This window comes from Xylocopa sonorina, chromosome 16, assembly GCF_050948175.1.
Source record: "Xylocopa sonorina isolate GNS202 chromosome 16, iyXylSono1_principal, whole genome shotgun sequence".
NCBI classification, from domain to species: domain Eukaryota; kingdom Metazoa; phylum Arthropoda; class Insecta; order Hymenoptera; family Apidae; genus Xylocopa; species Xylocopa sonorina.
Genome location: NC_135208.1, coordinates 2,657,812 through 2,676,722, shown reverse-complemented (window position 1 = coordinate 2,676,722; position 18,911 = coordinate 2,657,812). Strand labels below are relative to the sequence as shown.

Here is an 18,911-nt window from a genome sequence, read left to right as displayed (position 1 = left end):
AAAATTTTCGAGTACCTCAGGGGCGTATCAAGTCATGGAAATTTCGAGTTCTTAAGGAGTGTATCAACTTATGAAAATTTTGGGTTCCTTCAGGGGCCCCCAAAGGCAATTTTGAATTGCAAAAATTTTGTATGCCTTCCAGGGACGGATTAAGTGATCGCACAGAGTGCCCTAAAAATCTTAAAATAAAAATTTTTGAAATGACGAAGAAAATTTGGAAAATAATCCGAAAATTGTTAAATTTGTGATTTCTAGGTTCGAATTCTAAATTTTGAGAAATTTTAAAATTTTTCTTGCCCAGGGTTCCCATTTATCTTCATCCGCCCCTGAGTCACGTTAAAATTCGAATTTTTTAAATATTTTTGAAATGACAGAAAAAGTGGGAAAAATGTTAAAATTTGTATTGCCCAGGGTCCCCATTTGTCTTAATCCACTCCTGGGATACTTTAAAATTTTCGAAATGACTGAAAAAGCTGAAAAAATAATTCAAAAAATAAAAAATCGTAAATTTAAGATCGCTAGGTTTGAATTCTATTTTTCGAGAAACTTTAAAATTTTGTATTGTTCGAGGTTCTCATTTGTTTTGATCCGCTCCTGAGGTACCTTAAAAAGAAGGTTGAGTGCTTTGCATTTCTCTTAAATTTTGAAATGACAGGAAAAGCTGGAAAAATAATCCAAAACTACTATCCAGGGTTCCCATTTGTCTTAATCCACTCCTGGATCACTTTAAAAAGAAAGGTGCTTTAAATTTTTTATCATTTAAAGTCCCCACTTGTTTTGTTCCACTTTTAGAGCCCCACGCGACAGCATAATCCGCCCCTGAATTTAATAAAGCTAATCTAAAGTTCCATTCTGTCGTTGAATATTCTTCTCTAATTTCGTCTTCCTGTAAATAACTGAAAAACAAAATTCACAAGAGTTCTGAACGCCAGAACACGTGACGATGAGTAACAGATTAGTACAAAAGTCCATTGTCGCGTGATGGATAAGTTTTTGCTTCTTCTCTCGTTGAGCATTATTACAATTCCTATTTTCTGAATAACAATCTACTAACGCTATCTTCTAACGTGCCAATAAAACACGTCGACTCGTAATAAACGCTTGTACACTTAGAATCGAATGTTTGCACGTTGAGTTTGCTTTTGGTAATTAGTACTCACATTCGTGCAAACGTGACACGAATACGTCATCTATGGAAAGTTTACAATGTACACATTCACGCGACAAAGAACTCGTTTCTCAAGAGTTCCAATACATATTCTGACGCTTTATCTGAATAATGAGAATGGTTGCGCAGTTGCAATTAACAGATAAACAAGTCTGCCTCAATAAATTTGCAACCGTCAGATATAATTTAATCCCACTCGTGTATAAGAAAGATAATCGTATTTCTTAATCCTTCGTTCGAGCTCTGAACAACATTTCAAACACGTACCAAAATTGCATTTAACTTTAAATTAATCTAATTAAATTACAAATATTTTCTTATTACAGAAGAGGTTTGCGTAATCAAAATAAAGATCGTAGACTCCTCAAATGCAATCAGAACTAACAATATTTACATTTAGAATCTCTTTTATTCGCACATGAAATGTTACGCTTGAAAAAGATTGCATTTTGCTGTTAATTAAAGGTTTTGGACAATTTCGAAGGATTCTAAATGTGTACAGAGTTTTTAATAATAAGAAATAACTGGCTGACACACTCAGCTTACGCTTTTTCCATGCTGACAATCATTTTTCTGGATTTGTCTCTTCGCAGTGAATCAATCGAAGAACAAAATCTCGTCTTCGAAAATGAATTACAATTTTTGCTTCATTCTTTATTAGTAGAAATATGTACAGACAATTCTGTAATTGTAAAACGATTTAAAACGAACTTCACTCCGCGTCCTCTTCGTCGTCGTCCTCTTGGCTGTTGATCTGGAAGTACCTCAGCTCGTACGTTTCCTTGTCTTTCGACACTACGCGCAGCCAGTCACGCAATTTGTTCTTCTTCAAATATTTCTTTGTCAAATACTTGAGATACCTACGAGAACGTGTTATACAATTAGTGCAAATATCGGTTGTCTTGGTAAAAATCGTTGTTAAGTCCTTAGAATGCTTAACGGAGGGTCACTTTTGTTTTAAAAAACTGAAATTGCTGCAAATTTTTATCTTTCTTCCTTCAAAGTACATTTGCAATAAAAATATGAATCTTAATGTTAAAACAAGAAAGTATTTCATTTAAAAAAAAATGCATTTACAAAATTAATCACATATAATGCATCTACTTCGTTTATTCGCAATTTTTTAGCTATATTATTTGTTACAGCCAAAATAAACACTAATCTTTGTATCGTTAACTTGTAATAACATCAAATATAAATGTCTTTATCGTTTACCTTCATTAAATACATTTTTTTAACACAAGATTAGATGATTTTCGTGTTTATACAAACTTGAGGTTCGTTAGACGCTTCTCGACCCTTTTAAACATTCTAGAGTTAACGTATACGAGTTAAAAAGTAATATTAATTGTAATGTAACTATTATTTGTGTGTACAAGACAACACCCACCGTTTAGAGAAGTCAATGTCGCTATTAACAGAGAGCTTCATCTTATCCCTTTCCAAGTTGACGCTGTTGCCAAAATTGTTCGTTTTCCCGGCAACTTTGATTCTTTCATGCAAATATTTTTCCTGTGGAATTAAACAATCTTTTATCAATTGTTGCAAAGTAAGTACAACCTTCATAACATCTTTAACATATGTAAATTTAAGCTTTAACGCTCTGTTGGCTCAAATACAGAGAAATCGCTCGTTTTCTTAATAACTAGAAGATATTAAGATAATATAACATCGTCACAAGCACATGCAATCCTTTTCACACAAAATGAGTCTTCTTTTCAATCGCTACGCTGCAAAAATGTGTTGCAGTAGCTGGTAGATGTAAATACAAAACTGAGCGAAGCGCAGGGGTTTAAAACTTTGTCGAATGATTAGAAATGAGTTTAAAGAAGATGCGAGTGCAAGTTTTGACACTGAAATAGTAAATAGAATAGTAGAAAACTTACAAAATTAGCTACATCCATAATGTTGTCCTCCGCAGGGTGCGTACAGTCAATAGTGAACTTTAAGGACACCTTTTTCTTCTGTCCTTTGCCCCGGAGGGCCTGCCTTTTGCTGGTAGGCGCCTTGGGTTTCTTTGCTGTGGTCTGAAAAACGTATAATTCCTCATTTTGCTATTCTTCAATCAAAAAACTTGCCTTCACGTTGGACACATGTGCTATCCATGGTGTTCTACGTCAAATGTTTACATCCGTCGATATCCTTGCGATCACTTCGAAAGTACGCACAAAAATACATCATAATAAAAGAACAGAGTCTACTCTTTCATATTTGTCAAATATTTTCGAAACAACTATAAACATTCACGAATTACAACTACTTTTTCTTGGAAAACAGAAAACTCACCGGAGCCATGTTTACAAATGGTCGACAAATGGAAGAGTCTGCTGCTGAGCGGCGCCACGATCGTCACGCGTTCGTATTTCAAAAAATAGTTCCTCGATCGACCGTCCTTGATTCACAGAGGGCGCTGTAACCAATTTCAAAATTTCAGTGGCACCAAAAAATTGTTAGCTTGCGTAAAAGGAGACGAATGTGTATAAAAAAGAGAAAATTTAATCAGAAATTCGATAAAATCTTGTTATTTAAGCATTTAAACACAATATTCGTGGAGTAAAAAAAGAACATCCTTCCTTTAGCGCGTCTGAGTCGACACTGCGCGACGTCAACGCGCGCTTCGCCTCGCAGCGTCGCGCGCAGCTTCGCAACTGCGCATGCGCGTGGCGATCAAACGCTACGCGCGAGATACGAACCGCGCAATGCTTTTCAATTCTTTTATATATTATTAGAATATTAATTACTTTATTTTTTGCAATTCAATTTGTTTATTATTAATAAACAAACTTATATATTAGTGTAATAAATATTTAGTTAATATTTCTGGGTTCATTTTTGCGAGAAACATTTTCTGCTACACGAAAACTTAAAAAAAGATTTCTCTGTAAAAATAAACTAGCAAAATTTACCTTTTATATTTATTAATCTGTAGATTAGCAATCGATGCTTAGTTGCAGGAATAAAACTCGTATTATTAAATTGTTTCCAGACGAAAAAAATTAAAATATTAAAACTATAATATTATTTAATGTTTTAATTAAAATCCAGACAAACTTATAAGCGTTCTTCTGAGAATTTATATTATTTATTGATAAATAAACTTATATACTGGCGTAATAGATATTTAGTTAATATTTCTGGGTTCATTTCTGGGATAAACATTTTCTGGCGCACGAAAACTTAAGAAACTTAAAAAAACTCTTCTCTCTACAACGGACTAGCGAAAACTATCTTGTATACTTATTAATATGTAGATTAACAATTGATACATGATTGTAGGAATAAAATTTGAATTATTAAATTGTTTTAACACAGTTCTGCAATTTTTCAAACTCAAAATAAGATCTTTTGAAGACTCTGAACTTAAAGCGTTCTTCTGAGAGCGAATTACACAAACACAGCCCCTATTTTCGATAATTGCGTTTATTTAAGGCTAATATACATAATTAACATCTAAAATTAGATGAATATAGACTTTTCGACTAGTAAACTGGATGATGCTTAACTGAAACAATTGTCGTGATTATTAAATCATCTCTCTCTCTCTCTCTCTCTCTCTCTCTCTCTCTCATTCTCTCACTCTCTTTCTCTCTGTATACCTTAATTGTCTATTAGTGAAACCTTCTCTCGTACAATGATGATTCACGTATCGTACAGACAGTCTTTCATCGAATGTGCTTCACTAACTTTTCAAGCACAGGCCGGCTGTCCAATAGAAAGTGACTCTATCTAGTGGCGTTCGACTGTCTGCACTTGTACAAGTGTCTTAAATAATCGCTAATGTTCGTAGACCTAATTATAGTGTCTGGGAGGAAAAGGGAGAAGGTTTGGGGGGCGGCAGGTAGTCGTAACTTGCTGAAGAGCCTCGAATGCTGCTGGTACAGCGACAACGTAGCAAAATGAATCTTATTCATAGCAATTTTGTTCCAATAAACTGCGATTTGTTACTATTTAAACGTGTTCCTTGCCTTAAACTTGTCTCACTTCGTCTTTTGAGTGATACGATTTAAGTTCTGGCTTCTTTTCCATTTAGAACACCCTGTACGATGTCTACCAATGCATGCCTGCGTGCAGTTTAAGAAGAAATTAGTTTACTCTAGTTTCGCTTAGAAGAAATAATCGAATGTGGATGAAACGTTAAGCTATTAGGCCAACGAAGAGAAGAGCATTGAGGAATCTGAATTCTGCTGCATGGTGTCTTAGAAATGTCGTTTACTGCTTTGCATTTGAGTCGACGGAGCCAATAATTTGACCATTGATGCATCAATTCGTAATCCTTGAGAAATTGTAACTCTTTTCTCGATTTCAGAAAGCGTGGACTGATTTTCTTTCACTTAAGCGACTCGTGCGTCTGCTCAAGAAGAAAGAGTGCGCTGTGATTATTAAAATGGACGAGGCTAGTCGTTAATGAAGAACAACGGCAGGTGGTAACTTGATTGAAATTATAGAATTAAATATATTAGATACAGAGCAGAAGAATGTTTGTTTCTTAAACAGAAACAGAGAAACTCAATCCTTTCGAAGCGTTCTTGCCTGTTTTTATTTAAGACAATTGCTAATCTTCCCCTGTGAATCGGCTGGCGAAGAACAACGAAAGTTAATCGACCCTTTGCACTCTTAATTATTCATCAATCTCGTTATTAAATAACTTTTTATATTATTCAAAAGTAGTAATTAATTGGAATTTACTTCAATGTGTAGCCGCTGCTTCACTTTGCTACCTGTAGACAATTTTATTTGTTAGTTATATTAATTAGAGAGCTTTCAAAGCTTTGTTGCAATTTATATTTGTGGAATGTAATAATTAATAAAGTATAAATTGTGGAAGAAAAATAATTGGAGATCAAAATTCTATAAGTTTGCGATTCAAACTCTGGATTTTCTCGATTACTGGGCCAATACTTCAACTATTATGCTACCAAGATCCATTTAATTATACTTTAATTCTTTTATGATATCTAAAGAAACGCATAAGAACAAAAAATTGCTTATTTAAATAATAATAAATAATTTGTATTTGGTTTCTTTCGAATTCTGGACCTTTCTCAATTACTGGGCCACTGCTTTTAAGCATTACGTTATCAAGACCCACCTAATTAATTTACTTCTTTTATGATACATAAAGAAACGCATAAAAATAAAAAAGTGCTTACTTCAATAATAATAAATAATTTATATTTGGTTTCTTTCGAATTCTGGACTTTTTTCAATTATTGAGCCACTATTTTTAAGCATTACACTACCAAGACCCATCTAATTACTTAAATTTTTTTACGATGTATAAGGAAACGCATAACAACAAAAAATTGCTTACTTAAATAATAATAAATAACTTATATTTGGTTTTTCTCGATTACTGGGCCTCTACTTTAACCATTACGCTAACAAGACCCACCCAATTACTTCAATTCTCTTACAATATATAAAGAAACTTATAACAACAAGAAATTGCTTACTTAAATAATAATAAATAACTTATATTTGGTTTCTCTCGAACTCTGAACTTTTCTCAATTACTGAGCCGCTGCCTTTAACTTACTTAAATTTTGCTAATTCTTTTTGCTTTAATTACACTACCAAGACCCACCCAATCACTTCAGTTCTCTTAAAATATACAAAGAACCTTACAACAACAAAAAATTGCTTACTTAAATAGTAATAAATAACTTATATTTGGTTTCTCTCGATTACTGGGCCACTGCTTTAACTTACTTGAATTTTGCTAATTTAATTTTGCTTTAATTACGCTACCAAAACCCATCCAATCACTTCAATTCTCTGACAATATATAAACAAATGCATAATAACAAAAAATTGCTTACTTAAATAGTAATAAATAACTTATATTTGGTTTCTCTCAATTACTGGGCCACTGCTTTATCCATTACGCTACCAAGACCCAAAAACAAGGATCAAATACTCCCTAATTACTTCAATTCTCTTAAAATATAGAAAGAACCTTGCAACAACAAAAAATTGCTTACTTAAATAGTAATAAATAACTTATATTTGGTTTCTCTCGATTACTGGGTCACTGCTTTAATTATTACGCTACCAAGACCCAAATACTCCCTAATTACTTCATTTCTCTTAAAATATACAAAGAACCTTGCAACAACAAAAAATTGATTACATAAATAGTAATAAATAACTTATATTTGGTTTCTCTCGATTACTGGGCCACTGCTTCAACTATTACGCTGCCAAGACCCAAATACTCCCTAATTACTTCATTTCTCTTAAAATATACAAAGAACCTTCCAACAACAAAAAATTGCTGCCTCCAAAAACTACAAACAGCATACATTCGTTTCCTCTTCCATCGAGCGAAGCTTAAGAAATAAGAGTGCAAAGAGCGAACACCGTACAACTCTCCCAATCTTGCCTCTCCCTTTTCTCTCACTCTCTCTCTCGCCTCTGTCAGTTTCCTCCTCGCGTTTATCTATGTATATATTATAAGTCATATCATTTGTATATGCATTAATTATCATTAATATATATATATATATGTATAGTTCAATCTTATATGGACAATTTGTAATAATTTATGTACATTTACACGTGTACGCGTGTCGACACGCGTGTCTGCTCGACACAGCGTCCACCTTGGATCAGCTTCCTCGACCCAATCTTAATTAATGCCAACTGCTTAGCTAGGATTACCTTAGGATGAGTACACGCGTGGCTCGAGGGCTCTTATTCGTTAACTTCCGGTTAGTTGAGATCGACGACAGTAGTATGCACAAGAAATCTATTCCCTAACGATAAATCGCTATCGCTTTCGTCGGTTAATAAACGTTCTGAGGGCAAAATCAGCTTCCCAAACGCAGCGATTCTCAAACATTTCACTTTTTTTAAGGACTTTTTAGCTTCAACGACTTTTAAGGAACACTAGAGTCCCTTTAAATCGCAATACAGATGTTTTTAGGACAACAGTTTGAGAAATACTGCTTTAAGAGATGTTCTAAAGTTGTTTTTCGAGGCTTCTTTAAGGCATTAACTGCACAGAGGAACTAATTGCGTCCGTTTACTCGTTTTACTCTGCAAAACAGAGACTAAAGCACCTTCTGAATTCATATTTGAGTCATTTCGAGGGAAACCAAGCGCCAAAATTGGTTCTAAGCTGGATTAATCTCTGTTGTAGCGAAAGAAACCGTCTCGAAGGGCCAAATGGCTCAAGTTGAAGCAGTTAACGCGTTACAGAGGCGTATCCAGGCTAAATTTGTATTTCTGCAATTTCGAGGGAACCCTAGAGTCCCTTTAAATCATGTAGAAAGCAAACATAAATGTTTCTGGGACAGCAGTTTGAGAAATGCTGCTTTAATTGCTCTCTAAAGTTGCTTCTTTAAGGCATTAACTGCACAGAGGAACTAATTGCGTCCGTTTACTCATTTTACTCTGCAAAACAGAGACTAAAGCACCTTCTGAATTCAAATTTGAGTCATTTCGAGGGAAACCAAGCGCCAAAATTGGTTCTAAGCTGGATTAATCTCTGTTGTAGCGAAAGAAACCGTCTCGAAGAGCCCAATGGCTCAAGTTGAAGCAGTTAACGAGTCAGCTGTTAGCTCTTGGAACGTTTATTCAGCCGAGAAGCGGCTCGAGTAAGTGAGGAGACCTGTATTTTAAATAGTGGGATCAAATTGTCGATGCAAACGCTGGTTCTCGTCGCTCTTACAAAGCCTTTAGCATCGTTGAACTGTTATTGCCCCTAATTCTGGTTTACATCACGCTGTGAATGCCGTTCAGGTTGCCGATCAGCGCTGCGCCAGCGGTGTGAGGGCCGCTCGCTGAGCCGGATGCGCTCCCGGATGCGGCTGGCGCTGGTTCCGCTGGTGCCTGGACCACTGGTCCTTGGACTGGCGGTATTCCTTGCGGTGGGTAGCCGTACGGCGGCGATGGCGTGGATTCTGGCATGAATTTCGCTGGAAAATCGAATACAAAGCGTTAATTGTCTTCCTTTTTTCCTTTTTTTTCTGGTAAAATAAATTGGTGGACGTAGATGTTGTCTTTGGGGTGGTAGAAATAATTCTAGAAGTCTAAGAAACCAATGTAAGAACAAATAATAAAGGTTCATTCGAGTTCTACTTAGTATAATTGACGATGCGTGTAATAATGGTGCTTTACATTTATGTAAAATAAGTTGGTAAACCTAGATGGCCTCTTTGGGGTGGTAGAAATAATTCTAGAGGTCTAAGAAAAGAATTTACAATAAATTATAAAGGTTGATTCGAGTTCTTCTTAGTACAATTGATTATTGGCACTTTAAATTTGGTTTCATATTTATGTGAAATAGATGGGCAAACCTGGATGGTCTCTTTGGGGTGGTAGAAATAATTCTAGAGGTCCAAGAAAACAATTTAGAATAAATGATAAAGGTTGATTTAAGTTCTTCTTAGTCTAATTGATGACGCACGTAGTATTGGTGCTTTACATTTACGTAAAATAAATGGGCGAACCTGAATGTTCTCTTTGGAGTGGTAGAAGCAATTCTAGAAATCTGAGAAAAGAATTTAAGAACAAATGATATAAGTGGATCTGGTTGGTTCGAGTTCTTCTTAGTTTGATCGATAATGCACATAGTACTGGTGCTTCACATTCATATAAAGTAAATTGGTGAAAGACAACAGTAGACGACTAGACGGTCTTTTTGAGGTGGTAAACAAAATTCTGAGTATCTAAGAAAACAATTTACAACAAATGATGAAGGTTGATTTGAGTTCTTCTTAGTATTGGCACTTTAAATTTAAGTAAAATAAATGGGCGAACCTGGATGTTCTCTTTGAGGCGGTAGAAATAATTTTATAAGTCTAAAAAGAGAATTTAATAACAAATGATAAAGGTTGATTCGAGTTCTGCTCAGTATAATTGATGATATATGCAGTATTGGCACTTTAAATTTAGGTTTTTGCTAGAAAATCAAATCGAATGCGTTAATTATATTTTTCTTCTTTTTATGGTACTTGTTAAAACAAATTGGCGAACCTAAATGTTCTCTTTAGGGTAGCAGAGATAATTTTAGGTTGAGCTTGATTTGAAAATTGATGGATTTAACTTGCAAAGGAACGAATTTAATTAGCAAAATTGTGAATATAATATTTGAAAAAGGACAATTTGCAACTTAATTGCAAAAGGATGAGCTTAACTTCCACGTTGATGAATTTAACTTGCAAAAGAATGAATTTAATTTGCGGAAGGTGGATAATTTCCAACTTAATTGCAAAAGGATGAGTTTAACTAGCAAATTGATGAATTTAACTTGCAAGAGATGAATTTAATTTGCAAAAGAGCGAATATAGTAAATAAATATGAGCTTAACTAGCAAACTGACCAATCCAACTTACAAAACTCCAAATTTCCCTCGCAAACACTAAATTTAAAGCGCCAACTAGCCCAATAAAATCAGATGGACCGAAACACTCCCAACTTTCTTCCACAAACGGTCATAAAAACATTTACACGTGAACAAACAGGACACCAGAGGCACATCGTCCGCGAAATCCGCAAAGTAAGAAACCTTTATACATATAACTCCCTTAAAATCGTCAAACCCACGATTAAACAAACAACGATTGATATTTAACCACTTAAAAACCTGAGTAAAAAAAGAAGTTATGCGTCTGTCTGTTAATTGGTACTTTCTGAAGCAAATATAGCTCTCGATTGGGTCTCTCGAAATCGTAGAAGACTGCTGTTGAGCCCGTCACTCTTCCAAACCAACGTCGGTCCCAGTTTCTTTGCTCTAAAATGAAGAAACTCGCCAACTGGCATCGAATTCGCGCTAGAAATGAATATTTCCATAAACAAGGTGCGGAGAAAGGGGAAAAAGAAGGGAATACTTGAACAGTTTGATGAATTCTTACCTCCCAGTGGAGTAAAACGGACAATTAAGTTCTAAAAACGGTCCTCTTCTCCATCAGCGCGAGGTAAACGTTCGCAGAGCTTGATAAAACGAGACTCTCTGGCCACGATTCCTCGAGAACTCGTCTCGTGCGACGCGTGGAACGTTGGAAAAGCGGAGAAACGGAAGAATTGAAGCGTATTTCGAATCAGAACCAAAGTTCCTCCGCTTCTCCGCGTCCCTCGCCATTTCAAAGCTGCCTAATTTCGCGTTTACGCGTCGTCGCATTTTATTCGACACTGTACAGCGTTGCAAGAGGAATAATTTATAGGTTTTATGGGTTTATTGGTCGTTGAAGCGTTTTTCTTCTTTTTAAACGCGGTTGGAGGGGATGTGACTCTGAATTATGATTTTGGGGCTCTCAGAGTCTCTCTTTTTTAATATTAGATTCATTAAAGGGTTGTTTTGGACACTCTGAGAAAAGTTTTTGTTAGTTTTGGTCAAGATAATTATTGCTGTATTTTGTGAGAATATTTTAACTAGATTTCAGATTGTAATAGGAAATATTTTAGTTGTTAAGCATGTAAATATCGCTAGTTTTCGCAGTAGAAAGTATTGTTAAAGTATTGCAACTTTAGTAATAGAAGCTATTGTTAGTTTTAGCAATAGAAAGTATCGTTAAAGTATTGGTACTTTATAATAGAAATTATTGCTAAGATATAGCTATTTTAATAATAGGAAATATTAGCTATAAATCATGTAGCTATTGCTAGCATAAATAATAGAAACTCTGGCTAAAGTATTGCTATTTTAATAATAGTTTCTGTTGCTAAAATAATGCTAAACTATTGCTAAAGTATTGCTATTACTTTAGTAATAGAAATTATTGCTAAGATATAGTTATATTTTAGTAATACAGAATATTAGCTATAAAGCATGCGGCTATTGCTAGCATTGGCAATAGAAACTATATCGCTATAGTTTCTACTGCGATACAGCTTCTATTTAGCAAATATAGTTTCTATTTGGCAAATATAGTTCTTATTTAGCAAATATAATCTCTATTTAGCAATAGTTTCCATTGCGATATAGTTTCTATTTGGCAATAATTTCTACTGCTAAAATATTAGCTATAAAACACGTAGCATTAGCGATAGAAACTATGTCTACAGTTTCTACTTAGCAAATATAATTTTTATTTAGCAAATATAGTTTTTACTTAGCAATAGTTTCCATTGCAATATAATTTCTATTTAGCAATAGTTTCTATTTAGCAATAATTTCTACTGCTAAAATATTAGCTATAAAACATGTAGCATTAGCGATAGAAACTATGTCTACAGTTTCTACTTAGCAAATATAATTTTTATTTAGCAAATATAGTTTTTATTTAGCAATAGTTTCTATCGCTAAAATATATTAGATATAAGGCATATAGTAGCTAAAATATTAACTATAAAACATAGCTATTGCTGAACATTAGCAATAGAAACTATTAGTGAAATATTATTAGCATTAGCAATAGAAACTATTAGTAAAATATTATTAGCATTAGCAATAGAAAATATTGGCAAAATATTGCTAATTTATAGTAATAGAAACTATTGTTAAACAGAAACTATATTTACAAAATAGAAACTATATTCTAGCAATAGAAATGACTGCTAAAGTACTGCTAAAATATTGCTATTCTATTAATGGAAACTATTGCTAAAATATTAGCTATAAATCATATATAGCTATTTCTAGCAATAGTAATAGCAACAGTAGCTATAAAGCTTTGAAAATAATAGCTATAAAGCCCTAATATTTTATTAAAATACTTTAATTAATTTCTATTTACATTTATAAGACTTACGATCGCAAATCAAATCTCTAATAAAAAATGAAAATACTCTCAGAGAAAATACAGCAAAAATATTCTTGAAGAAAATCATTTTCTTCAAGAATAGTTAATATATTTAGTAAGCAAAATTATTTAGAAGTCACAATTGAAGAGAATTTCAAATATAAATATTACAACGCTGCAAAGTTCTCATTTGCATTCTGTTGAGCTTGCAATTTACAATTTGCAACAAAGTCTCAAAACCCTATTTTAATTAATTTTCCCTCACATATTTATAAGAAATATAATCTCAAATCTAATCAAAATATTCTGACAAAATACAGCAATAATTTCATTGAAGAAAATTAACAAAAACTTTTCTCAAAGTGGTCAAAACGACCCCTAATATCTTAAACCTAATGTTAAATAACACCTGGTCCTCTTCTTCGCATAGATTTCAATAAATTAATAGATTAAACGTAAAGAAGAAAAGAGAACCAATGTCGAGCCTGTTTTTCAGAGTCATTTCAGAGTTATTTTTTGAAATCTTTCAAGAAGTCGAAGATTCAACTTCCTCTCGAATCGAGTTAGTGAAATGAAAGTTGGCGATGGTCGATGGAAGTCTTGGTCGTCAAGAGCTGCGTAGATCTCTTGCTTTTCAAGAAATTCTATCGTTTGGCTTCGTTTATGATTATTCAAGGATATTCGCTTCCTCTGTGGAATCGTATACAAGCAAGGACATCTGTAGAGTAATTAAACTTCAAACAAAGTACAAATATCCAAAGAAACCAATCCAAATTGCAAAGTACAAACCGCAACAATACAAACCACAAAAAGACTTAAAACGCCTCTACGAAAGTGTATTTTAAAATGAAAGTAGCTCTCAAACCTTGCGCACAAACCAGACTTTTGCCTCTGGCTCCAAAAACAATGATCCCAATCGTGTTACATCCATTTTCTCTCGTGCGAAAGCTGTAAAGGATTCCACAGATTCAGCTTCCGATGAATCGTAGCCCTGTATTCCACGTTAAACACTATCCTGCGCTATTATTTATTGTTATTATTATCATAATCATTCTTATTATCGTTATAATTAGCATCATCGTTATTATTAGTATTATAATTATTAATATTATTAACATGTATACATAACATCTGTAGATAATTCTTCAAGCCTTAAATCGAGCCTACGTGGATGCCTCGAGCAGGTCTGCAACGCCAATGAATTCACCCATTCCTCAACAATTCCATTCGAGTATTCGAATTCCACGCGTTGCCGTCCTCAACGAAGGCAGGTTTTATCGCGGAAAAGACTACAAACTCCCACCTCGACGCGTTCCCAGGCTGAACGGGAGGGCAACAGACGCGAAACAACGAGGATACACGCGCCATCTTCTTGCGTTCTCCTGTTTTCCTCTCTCTCTCGATTATTCTCCTCCTTGCCTCTCTCGCTCGTTTATCTAATTAATCAGCAGTGGTTGGTCGCAATCGAACGAACGTACGAAGAGGAAATGATATTATTTACAGCACGAGATGTATATAATTAGTCAGAAGTGGAACGTACGATCTGGTTACTGACTTGGTGCAAGCGTGGACCTTGATCGCATCCTTAAGTTCTTATTTGATCTCGTTTCATGGTCGAGCAGCTCTCCAGACAGCACAACGAATGGCTGCAGTGCGTCTCAGACCTTTAAAGCTCTCCAGACAGCACAACGAGTGGCTACAGTGCGTCTCAGACCTTTAAAGCTCTCCAGACAGCACAACGAGTGGCTACAGTGCGTCTCAGACCTTTAAAGCTCTCCAGACAGCACAACGAGTGGGTACAGTGCGTCTCAGACCTTTAAAGCTCTCCAGATAATGCGTCTCAGACCTACAATTAACACTGTGACAGCATATCGTTGCATTTTGGCTTTCATGATGGCACAGCGTTGCCTGAAACTTCTGTAACGGTGCTGGTATTTGAGGAAACACGCGTGGAAAGTGTTGCTGTACTTCTGTAGAGTCGAATTGGGCATCTAACAGAAGTAAGACACGATTTGGGCCACGCGTTTCTGAAGTTCCTGGGTTTTCGAAGATTCTGTGTTTCTGAGGGTTCCGTGGGTCTGAGGATCTTCATATTTATGGGAACGGTATGTCTTTTGAGGTCCTATGTTTTTGGGGACATCACGTTTCTGAAGACCATACATGATTTTGAGGGAACCACAGCTTTAGACACCTTAAACTTAGAATGGAGAGTGTTAAAATCGCAATGAGGGTCTTTGTGTGCTTTAGTGCCCTTTGTTTTTAAGATCTTCGCGTTTTTAGTGTCCCCGCATCTCTGAAATCCTCATGTTTTTACATCTTTGGGGGCAGAACACATCTTTGGGCACCTCAAGCTTAGAGCAGAGAATGTTAGAATTGCATTGAGGGTCTTGGAGTGCTTTAGTGCCCTTTGTTTCTAAGATCTTCGCGTTTCTAGAGTCCCCAAATCCCTGAAATCCTCGTATTTCTACATCTTTGGGGGCAGAGCACAGTTCTGGACACTTCAAGCTTAGAGCAGAGAATGTTAAGCTTGTATTGGGGTCTTCTTGTGTTTGGATGTTCCATGTTTCTAAGATTTTTGCATTTTTAAGGTCCCCAAATCTCTGAAATCCTCATATTTCTACATATTTGGGGGCAGAGAACATCTTTGGGCACCTTAAACTTAGAATGGAGAGTGTTAGAATCGCGTCGAGGGTCTTGAAGTGCTTTAGTGCCCTTTGTTTCTAAGATTTTTGTGTTTTTAGAGTCCCCAAATCTCTGGAATCCTCATATTTCTACACTTTTGGGGGCAGAGCACATCTTTAGACACCTCAAACTTAGAATGGAGAACATTAAAATTGCAATAAAGGTCTTTGTGTGTTTGGATGTTCCATGTTTCTAAGATTTTTGCGTTTTCAAAGCCCCCAAATCTCTGAAATCCTTGTGTTTCTACATTTTTAGGGGCAAAGCACATCTTAGAGCACCTTAAACTTAAAGTGAAGAGTATTAAAATCGTAATAAGGGTCTTGAAGTGTTTATTTCTAAGATTTTTGTGCTTTTAGAGTCCCCAAATTTCTGGAATCCTCGTGTTTCTACATCGTTGGAGGCAGAGCACCTCAAGCTTAGAGCAGAGAATGTTAAACTTGTAATTGGGGCCTTTGGTGTGTTTTCGTGCTCCGTATTTCCAAGATCTTCGCATTCCTAGGTTCCCACATCTCTGAAATCACAGCGTTCCTACATTTTTGGAGGCAAAACACATCTCTGGGCACCTCAAGCTTAGAGCAAAGAATGTTAAGCTCGCACTAAGGTCTTCTTATATTTGGGTGCTCCATATTTCCAAGATCTTCGCATTCCTAGGTCCCCACATCTCTGAAACCACCGCATTTCTATTGTTAAGAGCAGCAAATCTTAAGTTTCAAGAGTTTAATTAAATGTTTAAGATTGTGTATGCCTTTGTACGTGACCCAAATCCTCCTACCGACCCACTTCAACAGCACAGTGCGTCCCAGTGTTGTCCGGAACCCTCTCGACCAAACGAAAGTCAAACAACGCAAGAGATTAACAAGAAATTGCCAGCGAAGAACGCTTGAGAGCCTCATCGAAGAAGACCCTCGAGTATTCCTCTGCGTCCAGATCGCACGCTCCCTCTGGCAACCCCATACATTATTCCTTTCTAAAGTAAACGTCGATATACATTTGTACACACACATTTATTTATTTATATTCGGCACTTTTTTTATTACGCAGGTTGGGGAGACACAATGAAGAGACACGCTGCCTTCGTCAGAAAGGATCATTGTCGGTTCTGTTTCTCTGCTTCTAAGGACACCCTTCCTCTCTCTCTCTCTCTCTCTTTGTACACACCCAAGTCTACCTTCTCAAGCTCGCAAGCTGGACGAAGGAGGGGAATCGAGCGAGCTGTCCTCTCTCTTGGCCAGCCTTCGTCCACTTGCGATGGAACATTTTGTGTGACACGCTTTCTCTGCGCTCGATACAAAAGCTATGCCATCTCAGCGTCGAGGAACGTCCTCTTCTCGATCCTCTTCAGTCTCCAGGGGACCACGTTCACCAGCTGTTCCCTCGAGAAACGCGATACGTCCACTTCCCTCCACTGTTGTTTCTTGTTTGTTTGTTTTTTTTTTGGGTTTTTATGTTTACTTTTGCTCTATGTTTACGTGTTATCATCCTAAAGTCGATCCTCTGCCCTCAATAACTTCCCGTTTCCGCTGTTGTTGTTGGTTTTAGTTATTACTGTCACAGCGGTTACTCACATGTTCAGTTCTGCGAGTCGCTGCCGCTGGTGGCAGTCGCTGAAAAGAACAACACTCGTTTGTTTCTCACTCGCAGGGGCCCCCAAGCGATCGTTCTCCTCACATCCGGCCAGGAATTGCTCAGTCACGTCGCTTGGCGTCCTTTCAGAGCTTCTCTGCTCCCCTCGCATGCATCAGAACTCGTCTACCATCGTCGTGGACAAAGATATAACCCCTACAATCATTTCTGGACGCTGCGAATGCTGTTTTATCAAGCAAAAATGGAGAAATTGGCTCTTACTTGGTCACAGGGTGCACTTATCCTTGTCCACGAGGGTAGATCAGCTACTCTAGTCTCTAATTGTACTCATGCAGGCTTGCATACACTTAACATCGACTACTTTTCAAAGGAGTTGGCCAATCCCTCGAGAATTACTCGTGTCCGCGAGGCGCTTCCTTTTGGAGGAACGGCATTTCTCGTCCCAGAGATCGTTTTAATCAGCTTGAAAGCGTTTCTATTTAATACTCTCCTCGCGCAGAGATGCCAGAGCTCGCAAACAGGGGTTAAAAACGGCCATGCATCGATCTTCGATCAGCGGGGACGTTATTAATGCCTCGCATGCCTCGACGTAATCGCTTAAAAAGGCTCGTAGCGTGCGCAGCGTGGTGAAGATCGTCCCAGAAATAATTTCGTGTCGTTTCTCAAACCAATTTAGCGTTCGCAGGTACTCTGAAACGGTGTTCGAGAGTTCGTGGGAACGAAATTAAGTCTCATGCTGCGGAGGGCTCGAACTTTGGGACCGCAAAAAATGCGAAACGAATCGAGAATGTCGAGCGATCTGCAAGATTGCAAACGATTTGGTGTCAGTAACAGATCGAGTGGCTTGGAAATTAACGATTCGCGGGCTTAATTAGAGGAACGAGAGAGAATTGTAGTAAAAGTGCAGCAATAACAGATGTAGCTTACCGTATCGAAGAGAAGAGGGGGTGAAATAAAAGCTTTTTGGGGGCCACTTTTTTACTCTGTCTAGCTGTTACTGTTGTTGTTGATGTTGTTGTTCTTACTGTTGTTCGTAGTAGCAATATATTTATTTATATTGTTGTTGTTGTTGTTGTTGTTAATTGTCTTTGTGGTGGTGTCCATTCGTGTTCTCATTTCTCGGTGGTGTTTTAATTAATAGTTCTTGTGTTTCACTGGCACTCGAGTCTCATTCCTCGTCACTTACTGTGTCACGTACGCGTTTCTTTAGTTCGCGACCACCAAAAGATTGAAAATCACTCGCTGGGACTAACTTCGGAAGATAGACAGGGAGAAATACCACCAAATAGTACAGACAGACACATAACAGTTAAGTAACGAGGCACGGGTCTGGGTGAGCGGTTTCACGCGGATTTCGTAAGCGCTTTCGAAGACGCTTTCAGACGCCTGCGAGCGATCGTACGCGATCGGTTGCGACGTGAAATATTCTGAAAACACAATGTTTTTTTGTTTTTTTTTTTAACGCACTTGGTCTTCGTTTTTGTTTCTCAACATGTTGTCCTGCATCAAAATTTATAAGATAATTTCTTTTTTTTTTTGTCGTTTAACCCTTTGACTATTGGTGGCGCTTAGAAAAAATTGCAGGTCAGTGGTTCTCAATTCATGTCATTCTGCAAAATTTTTCTATGGAAAAATTTAGATATCGCGTTTTAGTTTAAGTGTTTAGAAATATAAAGAAAGTTTCCTGTGATGGTGGTTCTCATTTTAGAAAGGGTTGAGAACCACTGCTGGGTCTCTTAGAAAACTTACGTTTGTGTAATTGGTAGGCATTTAAATTGCAAACGCGTTTAGAA

General features: G+C 36.5%; 2 protein-coding genes across 2 annotated transcripts in view; both read right to left on the bottom strand.

Moving 5' to 3' along the window:
• Positions 1-1,807: 1,807 nt before the first annotated feature.
• Positions 1,808-3,539, bottom strand: LOC143430953 (large ribosomal subunit protein eL22). The gene is made up of 4 exons (XM_076907434.1): positions 3,455-3,539; positions 3,055-3,195; positions 2,559-2,680; positions 1,808-2,028 (listed from the first exon to the last, which is right to left on the bottom strand). Exons 1-4 carry the CDS (start codon positions 3,461-3,463, stop codon positions 1,881-1,883), a joined length of 420 nt encoding a protein of 139 aa, XP_076763549.1. The 5' UTR covers positions 3,464-3,539; the 3' UTR covers positions 1,808-1,880.
• Positions 3,540-8,485: 4,946 nt separating this feature from the next.
• The window catches only part of LOC143430945 (neuronal synaptobrevin-like), a 28,096-nt gene continuing 17,670 nt past the window's right edge, over positions 8,486-18,911 (bottom strand). The window contains exon 5 of the mRNA XM_076907424.1: positions 8,486-9,087. Coding sequence (XP_076763539.1) covers positions 8,885-9,087 — 203 coding nt within the window. The 3' untranslated portion in view covers positions 8,486-8,884. The remainder of the gene's footprint in view (positions 9,088-18,911) is intronic.